The sequence below is a fragment of the Opisthocomus hoazin genome, chromosome 1, assembly GCF_030867145.1.
Source record: "Opisthocomus hoazin isolate bOpiHoa1 chromosome 1, bOpiHoa1.hap1, whole genome shotgun sequence".
Classification (NCBI taxonomy): domain Eukaryota; kingdom Metazoa; phylum Chordata; class Aves; order Opisthocomiformes; family Opisthocomidae; genus Opisthocomus; species Opisthocomus hoazin.
In genome coordinates this window covers 123,741,452-123,759,464 of record NC_134414.1, presented here as the reverse complement: position 1 = coordinate 123,759,464, position 18,013 = coordinate 123,741,452, and the positions used below count along the sequence as shown (strand labels likewise).

At 48.9% G+C, this 18,013-nt stretch overlaps 1 protein-coding gene across 1 annotated transcript in view; it reads right to left on the bottom strand.

Annotated features, from left to right (window-relative positions):
- Positions 1 to 284: 284 nt before the first annotated feature.
- RCSD1 (RCSD domain containing 1) overlaps positions 285 to 18,013 on the bottom strand; it is a 35,783-nt gene continuing 18,054 nt past the window's right edge. Inside the window, exons 2-7 of the mRNA XM_075434659.1 lie at positions 10,804 to 10,911; positions 7,675 to 7,764; positions 6,286 to 6,357; positions 4,742 to 4,945; positions 3,247 to 3,886; positions 285 to 2,411 (exon numbers count right to left, since the gene is read on the bottom strand). Of these exons, the coding sequence (XP_075290774.1) occupies positions 3,260 to 3,886; positions 4,742 to 4,945; positions 6,286 to 6,357; positions 7,675 to 7,764; positions 10,804 to 10,911 (1,101 nt within the window). The 3' untranslated portion in view covers positions 285 to 2,411; positions 3,247 to 3,259. The remainder of the gene's footprint in view (positions 2,412 to 3,246; positions 3,887 to 4,741; positions 4,946 to 6,285; positions 6,358 to 7,674; positions 7,765 to 10,803; positions 10,912 to 18,013) is intronic.

Here is an 18,013-nt window from a genome sequence, read left to right as displayed (position 1 = left end):
CTTTGCTTTCTTCTGTTCCTAGACACCCGATACCTGCAGGGCTGGGGCAGGGAGCATGGTGGTCTCCAGTGTCACTGCTTGCCCCAAAGAACGACTTGCTTTGTAGATTAAGGACGTTGGTAATTGCTATTCCCCAACAGCAAAACATACCACAAATTAAATTAAAATTGAATGTCCAACTGTTCCAATGGCAGTGGAAATCCCACTCCTATTTTGCCTGCTGCTACCAGCTCTCTCCATCCTTCCTCAGGCTCCTTCATCTCCCCAGGAAGAAACACAAGGACTTTGGTTTGGTTTGGTTTTATTCCACCATTTATTTCTTCTGTTTCTCCCTCAGATTTCCATTCCCTTGCTTGGGACACACATTCTCTAAACAGGCACACATATATCTATATATACAGTAAGGCACAATCACTCACATCCAGATGGGACTCTCTGCTGAGAGAAGAAACAGTGTACAGCGGATGATTGCAGCCTGCCCTGGAATACAAGCTGTAACAAACAGATTAAAATGGATTCAAAGGCAACAATACTCCACAACATGGCTCAAAAGGATATGGGGGTCGTGTGGGCCAACGAGCTTGTGCTACGCAGAAGGGGCAGCGCCACTGGCTCTCCGCGATTGCACCTCAGTGCTCTCACCTGGGAAAACGAAAGGCAGGGCACAGAGCTGCTTCTTTCCTGGTGATTTTAGAGCTGTGAGCAGAAAGGGGACATCCCTTGAGCAGAAAGGGGACATCCCTTGAGCAGAAAGGGGACATCCCTCAAAACCGTCGGGTCTGTAACACGGCTGTGTTGCAAAGCCCAATCAAGGATGGGTGTGGGCTGTGTCGTGTGGAATGCTTGTGCCTGTCCACAGGGACAGGGACAATCCAAGCCTCTGACTCTGCTCATCATAATGTTTGCTAGGAGGAGCTTTGTGACGTATGGAGAGGAGCTGACTGGTTCTGCCCTTGGTCTCTGTAGCTGTGTCTGTGTTGCTGGGTACTAAGTGGCTAGCGGCAGGCTCAGGCACTGGCCCCTGACCGTTCATATAGCCTAACAGCTAGCTGACTCCTCGGCTCAGCTGTTGTGAAGTCTGTCTCGCTGTCTTCAGTGAGCCCGGGCTTGTCCACAGCTCCACATCACACTGTGGACATGAGCCCCATGGCTTTGAGCCAGAGCAGAGTTTTATTCAGTGTTGCAGAGACAGCTTCAAGCACTACTGTCAGGAAACTAGTCAGGTGAGGGTCTGTTATCAGTCTTTCCCTGAGTAACATATTTCTGATGGGCAACAAATACTCTCCAGATGTAAAAGCTTTTTTGGCTTAGCAACTGCTAGACCCATGACTTAACTAGTACCCCAAGAGTGAATGCAAATCTAGTACAGTGCCTAAGTACTTAGGAGGGACTGGTCATCTGACCTTCACCAATTCATATTCAGTCAGGCCATAGGACTGACACTCAGCCATCTAAGACCTCTGCTTTGACCTAGCTAAAAGTAAACAGCTGTCTCCAGTAGGCCAGGATGCTTTCTATCACGAGTGGCCCTTGGTGGCCACACACTGGAAGTTTCAAAAGAAAATCAAAGGACTGGATAGGGTCTGGAAGTGAAAAAAGACTGACGGAGAGGTGGCCCTTCTAAATCTGGACTGGAGCCTGGAGCCAGCTAAGAAAACTTGCCCTGTTGACCTACGTAGCATGTCTTTTCTGTGCATGAAATCTGCTGGTTGTTATTTTCCACCAGCGCTAAAACCACCCCAAAGTTGGAGCACACGGAAAAATTGCCCACCACAGCTGGCTGTTTCACAGGTCAACCAGCTTGACCCCCACTTCAAAGGGATTTTATGCTTTATGAACAATGTCCTAAGAGTTTTCCCCATGTTCAGGGTTCACACTGTCTGCCATACAGCATATGTGAAGAAAACATACTTTTTTCCTACCGTTAAAACATTATTTACTGAAATCTGAAAACCCAAAATATTTCAAAAGAAGCTACCAAAAAGGCACCATACATATATGTATGTAACTGATGAACTTCATGTAAGACCAATGCAGGGGAGAAGAAAAGGCATTTTGGAGCAGAATGAAGGAGCAGAAGGCCCAGGAGTGGTGGTGGCTGTCAGCTCCCAGACAGCACATGTAAGGTCTCTCAGTCCTCAAATAACACTGAGGAACACCAGCCAACACCTCAGTTTTGAACTCCAAACCACTGGCGAGCCAGTCTCTTGTTCTGACTGTCCCAAAATATGATGGTGCAAAGCAGAGAGCCAGCAAGCAGCCACCCAGCTCCGGGGTGAGTCTGGATCTTGGGGGATATCCGTATTCTGCTCCTCTCCTGCCACTGAAGGTTTTCCAGCAGCTTCCACCTTGATTGGCTTAGATGGCTCCTATTCACGTGTTAAGTCTCCTGTGCCCTGATTGGGTAGGTCCTTTTGAGAGGGGAAAAGTAAGGAAATTATGAAAAACAATCATGGGTCAAGTAAATACAATGCTGGGGAGTCTGTAACCTGGAGGTACTTTGGTAGTTTCCATGCTAGAAGGCAAAGGCAAGCTGCAGCCTGGGCACCAGCCCGCTTCCTTCAGTTGCTCCTTGCCAAACCAAGGAGGCATTTGAAGAGGAGACAGATGGCTGAGGTGGAAGGAGATGCTTCCTCAGGCATCTGTGACTACTGGTTAGAGAATACATAGGGAGCTACATGGAACAAGACTCGCTTTTGCCTGTGGAAATCCTTTTATTTCAAGCGGCAGAGGCTCGTGTTTGCGTGCTCCCAGGGCTGATCATGAAACTGGTATGTGTGCAAACGCTATTTTTGCTTGCAAAGCTAACAAGCTGAACAGAGACAGAGAAAGAATATAGGTATGCATATATGTGTACAGTGTGTGCACGTGTATAAATATGTAAGGTGGCATATTGAGATAGTATATACATGGTTAAGGCTGGGGAAAAGTGCTTTTTACTGTAAGTACTTTCAAATTGCTTTTGAAACAGCAACTGAGCAAGGTGCCTGGTGAGCAGAGCCTCTCCATTTTACTCAGTCCAGAATTGGCTTTGCTGCTTCTCCAGCCTCTCCCTCTGTACCACCACCCAGGAGGGCTCGTTGTTTTAAATACCCTGCCTTGCAGCCTCTGCAGGCCTGAGGTTTGATACTTCTGAGGTGTGGGGAGCAGCAAAAATGTTGGTGTGTTCTGTCACAGTTGCCATTCTCATTACTAAGCAAAACCCGGTGGTATTTTAGGAGCCATCATCATGCTGACGCATCTTACCTGTGCATCACTCTTACGCTGTGCCCTGGTCCTGCGTGGCTGATGTTGAAGGCTGACTGGCAGTCCCTAAGCCCACTGCATCCTGCAGCGGTTCAGGTGCCACTGGTGTTTCTTCAGTGTTTGGTGTTCTGCGTGCATCTGTGCTGTCACTGGTCTCCTTTCCTTCAGCTTCAGCTTCTTCTTTCTCCTTGTCCCCCTGTTCCTGTTCACAGGCACTGCCTTGCTGCTCTTCTCCTTGGGGATCCTCACACACTTTGTTTCCGGAGGGCGGCTGGGGAGAGTTCTCCTCCCCTGGGGCACCACAACACACTTCCTCCTCCTTTGTATCACCTGGATTACTCTTGCAAGAAGTCATTTCTTCTGCCTGTTTTTCCCCTTTTTCTTCATCTTCGGATCTGCTGGATCCTCTCCTTGATGAGGGCTTCTCATCAGACCCTGTCTGTTTCTTTTGCTCTTTGCTCTCTGTTTCTGCCTCCTCTGTCTTGCCCTTGGGCCCAAACACCTCATCCCCATCTTCCTTGGCACCATTTTCTGGAGAGGAGATGTTGACCCCTAAATCTTCCCCATCTCCATACTCGGACAGAGATCTTCGGAACCTCCTGGAGGGAGGCCTGCGCTTTATCGATCCTCGCGTCCGCACCTTGGAGGCAGGAAAAGCAGACATTGAAGCAAAGAGATCAGTACTGCAAAGCAGGAAAGCACAACAGAGGAAAATAGCATGGGAAACTTGATTGCTATGCTGGTAGCCCTCACTTTTCCTGCTCTGCTACTGAGAGGTAGGGAGACGAGGGCTCCTACCCCTGAGAGACTGCTTTAGAGGACAAGCAGCTCCCTAATATATGCCTCCTTTCCTTCTGTAAAGCTGGTGCTGGACATCATTGTCCCAGTTTAAACCGTGGCTCCTTGTCCAAGCCGGACCCTAAACCCAAGGACGCTGCATTCATTACGCAGATGCTGCTGACTTTGGATGTCTCAGCCTTTTCTGCTCTTGGCAGTTTGATGGTTGAGGAAGGAGTCTGCACTCCAGCTGACGATGGTGAATGCAGGTCGCAGCTCCCCATTTAAGTGCTGTGCACTCTGTGGGACACCTGGCAAACCGTCGTGCTCTGCAGGGCTTCCTAAACTGCACCTCAGCCACCTTTGACATCTGCTGGCATGTGGCACCAACTCCTCACAGGCTCCCTGCCCAGGTACCAGCCACCCCATTACTGCTGAGCTGAAGTGACTGAGTCCTGCCACTTCACCCCCGCCCTTTACCCCTTTGGCCAGAAATGCTGCTGGAGCTGCTGGGCCGTGAAGCTCCACGTGCAGGCAGGCAGAGAGGAGACTCCACAGAGCTACACTGAAAGCCTGTTTCGAACTCAGCATGTAGATCTCCTCCCTTCGTGCACTATTATGGCAGGACTGAGGGCTACGGCCTCCTCTTCCTCCTCATCCCCAAGTGATAAGCAAGCCTTGTCCTGCTGTGATGGAGAAATCCTAGCACATACCCTACCTTGTTATAGAATTGCAGCTGAGTGCCTTCTGGGGGTTGATCAAAGCTGACCGGCGTCTCGTTCACGTCACCGGGCTGGGACTGAATCCCTGGGCTGCTGGGCGTTGAGGGAGGGGTGCTGAACGGAGAAACCAGGACTTTCAGACCAGGGCTTTTGGGAGATGCTCCCGGCAGCAGAGCAGCTGGAGCAAAAGCCAGATTGGCCTGCAAAGAAAAATCCCTGTCACGGGCGTGCATGACACCAGCGTGTACTACCTGTGGTAACCACGCGGAGGAACCCTTGCTCTTGCCACGGGAGCTGCCACATCTCTCAGCTGTCACAACCCACACACCTTCTGGTTATGGGTCTCTCCTGGTGACGCTGTCAACAAACAAGCCCGGGCAGAGAAGTTACGACTGGACATTTGCCCTTCCCCAGCAGCTGGACCTCAGGACGTGTCCTTTTGTCATCCTGAGGCCTTTTGGGATTTTCCAGTGAACCAGCCAAGCCAGCACAGTCTACAGTGGCTGAGCTGGGGAAAGTCTGAACAGCAACCAGCAATCACTTGGAGATTTAAACCATTACTGCGTGTGCCCAAGCAGACCTCGCATTTTCAGGCCTGGTCTGCAGGTCTTCTCAATGACCTGCGCAGTTGTGAGGAGCAAGAAGACCATGGAAAGAAGCAAGCTGGTGATTAACTGTGGCAAAACACTTCCTGCTGGCCTCTCACCGAGAAGCTCTAGTAGGCACGTGTCCTTGGGTGCATTGAGAGGGACAGTGCTATGAATAGGCTTACGCTGTGTCAGGGCGGCCAGGAGGCACTGAGCTCTGGAGCCGCACGTGCTGCCAGGAGAGGCAGCTGGCAGCGGCAGGGCACTGTGTCTGCAGGCTGTCGAGTGCTGAGCCGCCCTCAGCAGCATGAATCAGGTGCCGCGGAGAGGTACAAAAAGGGCAAGAAGCACTGGGTGTGCTTGTGCTTAACTGGGGGAATGGAGGCAAGGGAAGCTCAGAGTTTCTAGGCACACACAGCGGAGTTCCAGAGCCCAGAGCGCGCTCCCCACTGCCAGGATTGTAGCTGCCTGCTGTCGAGGCCAGCTCCCCAGCAGGGCACAGGTGACTTTGTTTGATTTAGACCGCTGTGACGAAAGAGCTGGAAGAAGTCTCAGCCAGGGTTTCCCTCACTTTCTTTCGCAAGCTGCATTTAAACTGAAGCTCCTGCTCCTGCTCCCTACCTGAGCTGTGCTGCTGCCGTGCCCATGCCCAGCCGTGTACCCCGCAGATCCAAATGGTCCTGACCCACGCACTGTCCTGCCAATGGACGTGCCTGAGGATTGCTGGACTGTTTGTGATGCTGGTTGCGATCACCAGACCTGCTCTGCCTTCCTTGTCTGTGTGTTGTAGGACTGGGCCCTCGTCAGTGAGGCCACTGCCCTGCATACTTAGCTGTCTCCCTTGGCTCCTGGATCCCCTTACCCTGTGGCTGCTTCACAAGGGAAATAGCCATGACAAATGCCAATCAGTTTTAATTTGCTGGGGCAGCCATGTGGGCTCTTCCAGGACCTACCTGCAGCTTCTCAATCATGGGGGAGCTTTTCACCTTGACCTTGGGAATGGAGCAAGCATTTGGAGACCGCTTCTGCAAAACAAAATGAAACACGAAAAAGTCACAGTAAAGTAGGTGAAGAAGAGGAAATACAATGAAGGCAGAAAACTTGGAAGAGATAATCAGAAAATGCTACTAGGGGAGAAAATGAAGCTTCATACAGCGTCTTCACACAAAAGTGTCCTTTCTTCTTGCCTGACCCTGCTCCCCTTTTGTTATCTAGCCATCCTAGGGCTCTACATACATCTGTCCTTCCTCTGGGAGAAAAGGTGATTGTCTGCTTTTTGGCTGAAGTATGAGTTAGGTGATGTATAATGGCTCTGCTGCTACACAGCCTTCACTATCTAACCTATGACACAGGTTATTATTTCAGGACCAGACAGATTAAAATTCTACCTCTTAAAGGGTACAAGCCTTAATGTTTGTGAACACTGTGAACTTTTTGTGACAGGAAAGACTTTCTGCCACCACTTGACTAAAAGAGTTAAGGAGTATCCAATTAGTATGGGCAGGAAAGGTATAAGTGGCCGGAAAGGTAGAGCTGTGGAAGGCTGAAAACAGTTTGAGAAAGGGAGAGCATTGCTTTGAGAAGGGGCATACTGCTTTTTTCAGGTCCAAAGGAAGAGGAAGGAATCTAAGATTTTAAAGCTTGTGCTCCTTTGGCATGGATGCAGTAAGAGCCTGTAGTTGTCGGAAAAGGACAAAGAACCACCCCCTTGTTAAGAGCAGGTGACAATGTGAAATTTGGTGGGTAGACCTCATACCCTGAAATACAGAAGAACAGAAGTGACTGGAAAGGGCCTCATTTTCGTGAGTACCATCCAGCTTACTGGGACCTGCTCATTCAAGGGTGCTGTATGGAGGACACCTCAAGACAATATTGTGTGGGTACTGCTGAAAAAACCCCCTCTTCACTCTGGATAAATTATTCCCTTTGTCTGAAGAAGGAAAAATCTCAAGACCAGAACTATTATGCCATTATACTCAACTTCTAGAGTTCATCTGAAGGCAACAAACAGCATGAGTGCTCTCTGTGTGAAGCACTGTTCAAATCTAATAAATGCCAGCAGTTCCAGCTTTAAAATGCTTGAAAGGTGGTAACTGGGTGTATCCATCAGTGCTCTAAGGGTAGAAACAAAAGCAGTAGAAATGGGATGTGTATCCATGCTACAGGAGTGGATCTGACTCTGAGTCAGTACATGTGTGTGCAAGCAGGGAAAGGTTTGATGCTGCATGGTTGACGTCTTTTGCTGCACAGCCTGACATCTCTGCTACCCCCAAGCTCGTGTCTCAGGAGAGAACAGGTTGCAGAGAAGAGAGGCCTTGTCCCCCTGTTAAATTGATACTCACTTGCTCATCATTTTCACTTGTCTCGGTTTTGTGGGAATACAATGGAAGCGAGCATGGTGGTTTCCTCCGAGTTGGCTTATGAGGTGGTACCTAAGAGAAGAAAACAATTGACTCAGCAGAAGGGAAATTATTTTTTTTTAAAAAGGCAGTGAAATTGAAGAACCAAAGGGCATGTTCTGCAAGAGACCTGCTTGGATGGCAGGACTCAGCTTGCCTGAAGATGTTGTCCAAAAGCAGCACAAGATATTAGCAGAAGGGCACGTGGCCAGCATGCTAGGTGTTCTTGTAGCATCTCGAGTCCAGTCCTAGTGTTGGAAAAGTAGTCTATATCTTTTTCCACAGCATCAACCACGACACTTCAGACTTTATGCAAAGGACACTCTTTTAAGATGTTGATGGTGGAGAAGCCTTCCCAGAAGCTTCATCTTCAAAGCATCCTGCTGGAAACCCCTTCACACTGGAATAGCTTGTTATTGTTCTATTTCCTGTTGTATTACCAGGATTTCCTTTTAATGAATCTCAGTTGCCTACCTGGTTTGTGATTTTCCTATTTTGCATCTGATACATTTTCAGGGCAAAAAGGGGAATTTTGACATTTTCAGCACTCCTTACAGTCCCATTAATTTCTCTCTAATGAAGAAAGGCAGCTCAGAGACAAGGCCTCAGCTGCAACCTTTAATTTGACTAAGAAACAGGTCCTCCAGGGGAGAAGGAACAAGACAGAATAATGGCAGGGACACTGGTTCCTTCTGAATGTCCTCGCGCTCTCGTAAGTACAAGAGTGGTCCCTAGGAAGGAAGAGATGCATAGCACAGCACCTATGGACTTGCTCCTTCAAAACTGTTGCGCTGGTCTTGATGACAAGCTGTCTCTATGACAGGTTTGTAGTCTCCTGCCAAGCTGTTAACACAATTTTTATCTGTTAACAGACAAAATACTCAGATAATATTGTGGATCTCAGATAATATCCACAGTATAGTATTTTGGATAATAACAGGCAGGCATGTGAAAAGTTGGATTATGGCATCTTTGCCCTCTGTAGACTTGACTGTCTTGGAGGACTTGTAGACTTGATGTCATTTAATTTGTGGTGGTGCTGCACCCGGCCATGGCAATGCTGTGTCTCTAAGCAGCCAAGGGCAGCCCTGCCCTTACCCTTACGCCATGCTAAGAAGCAACAATAGCATGCCTGTTTGAAACCCCACCATCTTGCAACCATGCAATGCTGTGTCATGTGAATGTATCAGAGGTTCCCTTTGCTGGCATGGGTCAAGGAAGGGTTAAAGACCATCCACTCAGCCATTAATCTGAAGTCAGCTTAAGAAAGCTGGTTGGGAAGTGACAGATGGCTTGGAGAGAAAAGACAGGAAACTTTGTCCTCTGTCTCTGGAGAAAATGAGTTTCCTCTGACTGTGAGGCCTCTCCACACCGCCTTGGCTTGGGAGCAGCAGAGGTCTGCAGATAACACAAGAGAGGTCTGGGAACTTGCTGCCTTCTTAAGGGTGAGGGACTTGGTGCAATTAAATCCCATACCTTGAAAAGAGGAAATGACTGTAACGGGACGGATGGCGTGGTGTGCTGGTGACTTGAGGGGAACAAAAAAGTGCTTGGGAAGAGATCGGCTATTCCCATCCTGGGGCCTGGCTATGGGAGTGCTGACCTCCGATAGCCGGTGTGTGCCAGCCCTGCAGGGCAGAGGTCACCATTGCAGCCAGTCAAAGACAGGAGGGGCTGAAATGAGCTGAGCGGCAGAAGGAAGCACCTCAGCTTTAAAGGGGCACCCACTGCCTGAAGAGTGCCACCAGGGAATATTTGTGCTTCTAAAAAAGTGCACAATGATACAGGGGACTCTCCTAAAATGTCAGCCTCCGTCTATAAACACTCCAACTTTCTTTTCTTCCTAAGAGAGTTATTCTAGTGTTTTGCTTATCTGGTGAAAGACAGCTTGTGAGGTAATGCTTGGCATAATGGGCTTTCAATAAAATAAAGTTTCAGCATGAGAGAGATAGGCACAGAGTCTGAAATGTCATTGGGAAGAAGTAACAAGGGCAAGCAAAGAGACAGCTTCCTCTCTCAGACCGGTACAGAACGAATTACCTGGAGGAAATCTCCTTTTGTGAACAAGGTGCTGGTGACCTGCCACTGGCTTCTGCACTGTGTAATCTGCTGTTTGCTTTCTTTTTCCATGGCTCAATATTAGCTATTTCATTATTAATTGCTGCCCTCTGCCCACAAAGGCCAGCCCAGATACTACATGCATTGCTGTCTGCTACTCTTAGGCATAGATGTGTACCCTACCAAGGTTTACAGTGTTGCAGTTACAGTGTCTAGTTGTCCTGAGGTATGGCTCTACCAAAATACCCGTCCACAAGTTGGCAATGCATGGAAGGTACTGTCATAGCTTGCAGTACACTAGGAGCCAAATCACAGAATCACAGAATCACAGAATGTTAGCAGTTGGAAGGGACCTCTGTGGGTCATCTAGTCCAAGCCCCTGCCGAAGCAGGGTCACCTACAGCAGGCTGCACAGGACCTTGTCCAGGCGGGTCTTGAATATCTCCAGAGAGGGAGACTCCACAACCTCCCTGGGCAGCCTGTTCCAGTGCTCTGCCACCCTCAGAGGGAAGAAGTTCTTCCTCGTGTTCAGACGGAACTTCCTGTGCTTCAGTTTGTGCCCGTTGCCCCTTGTCCTGTCGCTGGGCACTACTGAGAAGAGTCTGGCCCCATTCTCCTGACACCCACCCTTAAGATACTTATAAGCATTTATAAGGTCCCCTCTCAGCCGTCTCTTCTTCAGGCTGAACAAGCGCAGCTCTCTCAGCCTTTCCTCATAGGAGAGATGTTCCAGTCCCCTCACCATCCTCGTAGCCCTCCACTGGACTCTCTCCAGTAGCTCCTCATCTTTCTTGAACTGGGGAGCCCAGAACTGGACGCAGTACTCCTGATGGGGCCTCGCTAGGGCAGTGTAGAGGGGGAGGAGAACATTCTTCGACCTATTGACCACACTCTTCTTAATGCACCCCAGTATAATCCTTTGCAAAGATTCAAAATCAAGGTAGATTTATGCTCAGATCACTGAGTGCCTCATTTCCCACTGGATTACCTGCTGGTGGCTGCAGAGCTCCTTACCTCTTTTCCAGTGATATTGGCTGCTTGTTCTTTGAATTTCCCTGCTAGCTGAGCCACTGAGGGTGATGCTGACTGGTCCACCTCTGAGTTGGTCTCTGCTGGCCTGTTCTGACAAACGGGAACAACAAGTTATGAGCAAAGGCCAGGAAAAGCAAGCAGGATAGAGAGAAGCCTGTGTACGTGTTACAAAGTTCAGGAGTAAGCAGGGACTGAAAGCAAAGTTTCTCACATCTGGCATCAATCATCCAGTCTGAGAGCAAGAAGTTTGGGAAGACAGGACCTAGTAGCATTTTCGAATATCCCAGAAAATCAGTAATTCCTGCAGAGCATTTCAGCTCTAGCTGGAGAGCCTATACTCAGTACTTTTCATTGGAAGCAAACTAATTATTTCAAGCCAAGTGTCTGTTCCCCCTCTTTTCCTCGCAGTGAGCAGATGGAGCGGGGCAGTAAAGGATGTTCCCACATACCTTCTCAGCCCTCCTGTCCCTTTTTTACTGCCCTGGTCACTGGCGCCCTTCCTTTCCCAGTGGTTCTACTGCGAGGAGCCATTCCCTGTCCTTGCAGCAAGCCAGCATCTGCTTGGGGATGTCCCTGTGCTGTTCTGCTTTTTTGGCAGTGAAATACTCAGGCGGGTGGAGGGGAGGGAGGAAATACCAGGGCTGAGAGAAGCTTCCCCTCCCCTGGGTCGACAACAGGCTGAGCAGTGGGAGGCTTGATGGAGACTGGATGGTGTGGCTCTTTCCACAGCATGCAGCCCTGGTGTCATCCCACATTCACTTTGTTTTCTTTGCTATGTGTGTATCAAGCAATATGAGTAGAAAGCCTTGAAATCAAAGCTGGTGAAAGGAAACCTTTGTTCTTCATCTCTGGTATCTGATGCCAGGCAAAACTGAACCAGAGGAACTGAGAACAGCTAACCAACAATCCTTCTTTTGTTAGAGGCGGAGACCTCAAAACAACAAACTAGGCTGTGAACCATCAGCAAGGAACCTCATACCTCCAGTCCCTGTACCAACACCACGAACACATGACCAGCACCACAATTCTCACCCCTCTGCCTCAATACTCTTCTGCTTCTCAGTCAGAGTGTTTCCCCAAAGGCCCTTGCTAGATGAAAACATTTCTGTTTCTCCAAAGTCTCCAGGAGAGCCCTTCCTGCTTCCTTTATGCCGCTCTGCCTGGGGGGCACCTGCTGTCTCGTTAACACAACCACTCCTTCAGCATCGCTGGAGGTGAAGGGCCCTCGAAACACCAGTCTGGCCGACATATGGACCATTTCCTTTGGGTCAGCAGACTACAGAGGCTGGAGAAAAAGCTGTGGAAACTTGAAATGATATTAAAGAAGGAACTTTTTTAGACTCCTAGTTTCTGGATTAAAAGCAAATTGAGGAGGTTACATTAAAGATCATCTCATCATACCACAGGTTGGAGCACTTTCTAGTCTGAAATACCTGGCAGAGAGCAGCATGGCTAAGGCCTGTTTGCACTGTGGAAAAGGGCCTTTCCTTTTCTCAGAGAGCTGTAAATAAATGCTCCCAATAAATGCTGTCTTCTTTCTCTCAGGCCCCCAGTCCCCAGTGGATGTCTGCCATTCCCTGTTTCCAGGATCCTGACTACATCTTGCCCATTAAAGTTCCCATACACTTTGGATCAGCTTTCCAGCACCCCGCCACCAAAGCCATATCAAGCTGTCGCCTCTCAGTAACTTCTAGCACCTTCTCCCCAGATTTTCAGCCTTCATTAGAGTAATTATAGGCAGGGGAAGTGGCAAACAAGGGGAATGGAAGAAACAGTGAGGTAAGAAGATCAGCAGGGCAACCTGCACACAAAAAATGGTGGCTGGGCTAAGTGGGGAGGGAGAGTGGTTCCCAGCTGCAGGCTGGCTCCCTGCCGTGACAGGAGGGCAGGCTGGAAAGAGAAGGGAGCAAAGAATGAACCTGGGGAAGGCAGGATGGGTTGGGAGGCTTGGCTCAGCGTACCAGCTCCCAGTATACCTGGGCATGGCAGAACGGACACCTGAACTGAGGACTCAGTTGAGGCTGAGGAGCTGCAGGTGCTCGGTGTCTGTGGTGGAAGGATTGCCTCCCTCATAGTCCCTTTTTCTCCGAGAGCTTCTTCCACAGCTCTTTGCCTCTACCCAGAAAAGACTCTGCATGACCTCTTGGCCTCTTTGACCTCTCATTTTGCGGTGGCTGTGTTTGTTCTTTCCTTTTCTTTTTTTTTAATTTTTTTTTTTGAGTTACAATCTGAAAACATATCTCCCTTTCTCTGGACCTGATCAAAGCTGTGAGGCTGGAATGATTCCACGCGATTCTTGTTTTGCTGGTAGCGGGCACTGATGGCAACGCGGCTCTCGCCGGCGTGAAGCTCGTCGGCCAGGCCGCAGGAAGCAGTGAACATGCCATTCTAAGATTAGCACAAGTAGCCCATGGGCTGCGTCCTCCCGAAACTGCCAGCTGCAGACTCTCCAATTACGCTACGTGTTTTGCAACAGGGAAGTGCTTTCTCAGATCCTTTCTGGGAATTAGGCTGCTGTCCTGTATCCAGCTTTTTCTACAGCTCCTTTTTTTTTCCCAGCTGGTGTGCCAGGCTCTATGTCTTCTACTCAAGGAAATGTGCCGTACCAGGGCACTTGGGCGCAAGGAGTTCCCTTCCTTGCACTGCAAGAAGGACACTGTCCCCCTGACTTCCAGGGGCTGGACTGGCAGTCTCCCTCCCACCAGAAGGAAGGCGGGAAGCCTCACTTTCTCACTCTCACCCCGAAGCACGTACCAGCCCTCCACCTCTTCCATCACTAAGACGCCCATCTGCTCCTCTCACCCCAGAGCTCAGTGCTGGCTCTCTCCTGCCCCACGATCTTAATGCAACCCCCCCCATTCCTGGTCATTTTTCCCATCTTGGTGACATAACCCACCACTTTTCTGAATGGTGAGGAGGAGCAGCTCTTCTTTTTCCTTTTGGCAAAAAGGGTGAAATTACTCAGATGTGAACTTTGTGCTCTTTGCAGCCATCTGCTGATTCTTTTCAGAAGAGAAGCATCGTCAGCCTGTGTTGGCTAAAACCGGCGAGCTAAGGTAAAAGGCTTACTCTGTCAGTAATTTGGTGACTGCTACTCTGAGATCTTTTACTGTTCCATAAAAAGAAGTGTCTAAGCATTGTGTATGCTGAAAAATGTCAGACAGAGCAGCAAAACAGGAATTGAATTATGCCATCAATGTAAGCATGGCACTGTTTGCGAAAGAGGAAGAGCAGCTAGCAAGTTCTCTGTAAGGGGTTTCACTTTCCTCTTCCAAAAAAGTTTATAAAATTGAGTAAACTTGAAAATGGTTTTCAACCCCGTGTTTCTTCATCTGCTTTTGAAACTGAACCTCGTCCCTTCGGCAGCACCAGAGAAGAAAGTTCTGCCTTTATTTGTGGGTTAGGTACAATCATGGCAATTCAAGCTTCCCACCAAAGCCTCTCCTTTCTTACACTTTGGAGCAAACAGCCCACCAATCCCTGATTCTGCAGATTGCCTGAAGGGGGGCCACTGTTTTTAGCACAGATCCCTGCTTCTCTTACAAGTTGCCTGGTGGAAACACCACTAGGTCCTCACAGAACTGTCCCATGTCATCCCTGCTATATCTTTTCAAGGCAGCTGGGAAGCTCTCTGAGTGGAGATGCCTGAATGCTGTGGCACAGTCAGCCCCAGCTAGCACAGTCCCAACTTTGCTGGCCATTTAATGTGCCAGAAGATGTGAGGGCTAGTAAGGCTGCCTGATGTGGGAGTAATAACCTCTCACAGAGGGGACTGCTCAGTACAGCAGTGTCATTACCTGGCTCAATGACACTTGCCAATTCTCCTGCTAGAGCCCGTGGACCCACTGTGGGCACCAGGTGAGAGAAGGTGAATGTTAGAGGCCCACAGGAAAGTTGCCAAGAGACTGAAGAGTTTCTCTGTGCATACTGTTTGGCTACTCAAAAAAGATCATGGATTTGAGCTACAGGTGGGGAGTGTCACTGCAGACAATGAGTTTCTTATGAAATAAAAATTGCAGAGAATTTCCACTCCAGTGGAAAACTGGAAAGCCAGAGGTGTCTCTGGGGATGAATTTAAATGTCCTGCTGGGACTGGTGCAAAACCAGCTCCAACAACCCTCAGGTAGCTGTTTTGGTCATAACCCACCCCCTTGCGATTGAAAGCTACCATGATGCCATCTCCTGGGATAGGTATCCCACCAGTTTTGTCACTGTCCATAATACGCTACTGGAAATGCTCATCTGAAAGGGTACCAATGGCGGTCAGAAGCAGATACTGAAGGAACTGTGCACCTAATTCGACTGACGAAAAGAGCACCTTGCAAGGCTGGAGTATTCAGCGGCTATGAAATCAATGACGGTTACACGATTTTTGGTACTGATCCTGTACACTTTCCACCCATATTCTCATGCAGCTGCATCTAGATGTGGTTTTGAGGCCAGTCCCTGACCTCCACATCCCTTCCTTGCTTTGAAAGAGCTTCACAGGAATGATTCCCTGCAGCCCGTTCTCATACCAGTCCATCATGCTGGCCATCTTCCCACACCCTGCATTCACACAAGCTCTGCAAAGCTCCCCTGTGACTTTCATGGGGGGGGGTTTCATTGCTGCACATACAATCTACCTCAGCAAAAGCAAATATGGCAAAAATAATGACAAATATAGTGTGTCAGCAGCAGACACAATAAGACATCTGAGGCTCAGGGCTAGTGTCTTGATTACAGAAACAGGATCCAGAAACAGTGATCCTTAGCACCCAGATCTCAACACTGCGTCAGGAGAAGGCAGTTGTCAGTATGTTAGATGAAAACATGAGAGGGTCAATGTTTTTGGGGTGCACTTTCATAAGGTCCTGGTTTTGGCAGAAAGACAGCTTATGTTTCCAACTGCTCATTCTCCCTTGACCTTTCCTTTCCCCCTTCCCCCCTCCCTTGCACCAGTGTGAGTTTGTGGGGCTGTGCTGTAAATGGGATCACTGAAATGATCTGGGCTAAAAATATGACCCTTAACTCTTTACAAGGTTATTTTTAACCCAGATCATTTCAGCAATCGAGTTCACAGCACAGCCCAACATGTGATTGCACTGCCGTAGCAGGAGGGGATGGACGGGTGGCAGGGGCAGCCTGCAGTGCAGGAGGGAAGACTTTCCTTTAACCGCTCTGACCAGAGCCTGAGGAAATTACATCCTTATGTGTCCGCCTGTTCAGAGGGCTGCTATGACAGATAAGTCACAGTTTTGCTTGCCTGCTGGTAAAGGCTGGTCTGCTCTGTGGCACCAGTATTTCACCCTGCAATATCTTGCCTTCTGCCTGAGACGCAGCTGAGCGCAGGCTCTGAACCCGAGGAGTGCTTGCGAGCCATCACAGGGAGCGTGTTACTGGCAGCTGAGTGAATTGGAACAAGTTTCCGTTAAGCATCCACAAAAGCCCCACAAATACTGTCTCAGAGATCTCCAGAAGCCCCACTTCAAACAGCAGCAGCCGCTCCTGTGGCTGGGGAGTGGGTTTTCCTTGCTGTATGGCAGAGGCAAAGCTCTATACCTGTAGGACCTGCTCAGCTAAAGAAGGGATGGGGGACGCATCTGTGGGGAGGAAACTACTTAAGTCAAAATAAACCATCATCACACTCTGCCTGGAGGCCAGCAAGAGACACTAGGAAGCAATGCTGTGGTTTCCTTTGAAAATGAAGCATCAACCCTCCGCAAGGCACTGGATATCAGGAGGGTACGGAGCCTCTTGCAGAATCCCTCTTCCCTGCCTGGCTCAGCCCTCCAAAGGTGAATGACATGCTCTCTGTGCAAAGCCTACCTGACACCCACCCTTCTCGTTTTTCGGTAAGGTAGCTGCAGTATTTGAGGAGCCAGCTGGTCATAGGCCATGTCTGCGTGGGAAAGCTTATACCACATGCGCTGGGGTAACTCAGCTTGCGCGGAGAGCAGCACAGCCTTAATCTGATAGAGGTGTCTGGTTTTCAGCATAACTGAACTGATTCCAAGTCAGCTTGGCTGAAAAGAGGTGTTCTCAGACTTCTAAAGTACCTGTTTCTGACACAGAAAGCAGCATTTTGGGAACAAGACGTTACGCTGTAGCAGGGAACATGCCTCCTTGCAGGGCTCCCAAGTGGCTAGAGGGGAGTGAATGTCTCCTACGCCTGCAGTGAGGTGCTGTAGGCTCTCTCCTGAAAACATTCACCTGCAGAGACGGGGTTTCATGAACGGGAGATGCCCTACTTGGTTGCAGATCAAACAAGCGAGAAGTGATGACAGTACTAGCTCCTCCCGTACTGCCCCACCAATTTGGGTTGATCATTTCCATAGGCAAGAGCTAATAGCTTCTCCTTGCCCCATCTTCTGTTTGACCACCGAGGCCACCTGGAGGCAAAACGCCACATGGTACATCATCTAAGGTACTGTTCCTGTCGGTCTGGAGAGGACATGAATTTACACTCTGGAGAATGCATCCTGAATGCGTCTCATTACCAGCCACACACCTGCATGTCAGACCAGTCCTACCTTTCTAAAGGCCACAATAACGTTCAATAGTGATGCAAAACATAATAGTAATGTGTCTGCGGGAACTGAAGTAATAAAATCTTTCCTTCAGTTAGGAGTACCTTTAGTACCTGTTATAAAGGCAAGTGTCCCAAGAGGCCAATCCACCAAATCATAATTTTCTACCCCTAGGTTCATTTATTGTTCAAGGAAGACAAGCTAAAGAAACCTGGAATGGGTCCCTGGGTGTGGGTCTTAGCCGTAAAGCAGAGTAAAACAGAATGGACAAGTTTAGGTTCACCTGAGCAAATCTGCTGCTCTTTTTGTCTTGTTCAACGGCAGGAAGCAGGTAACTGATTTTTAATTTTCAACCTCTTCTTAGAGGCACCAGTTATTTTGACTTTCACATTTTATAAGTGCAGATAAGAATAGATGGGTGGCTCATAAGGAACTCCTCTTTAAATGAACTAAGAAAAGCTCAAGAATAGTTTTTAATTAGGACTGAGCCCAAGTTGCTGATGGAAAAATCTCTCTAATATGTAGTTTATAGTTTCATTCAAAGCCATCTCTCTGCATCGGCCATTTAGATGTATCCCAGTTTGCACCCTCCTGCCAACATAACCTGAACTGATTCGTTTATCTATGTACGTGCAAGTACATCAGTGGCATCAGGATCATATTGAAGGAGGAACATTGTTTGC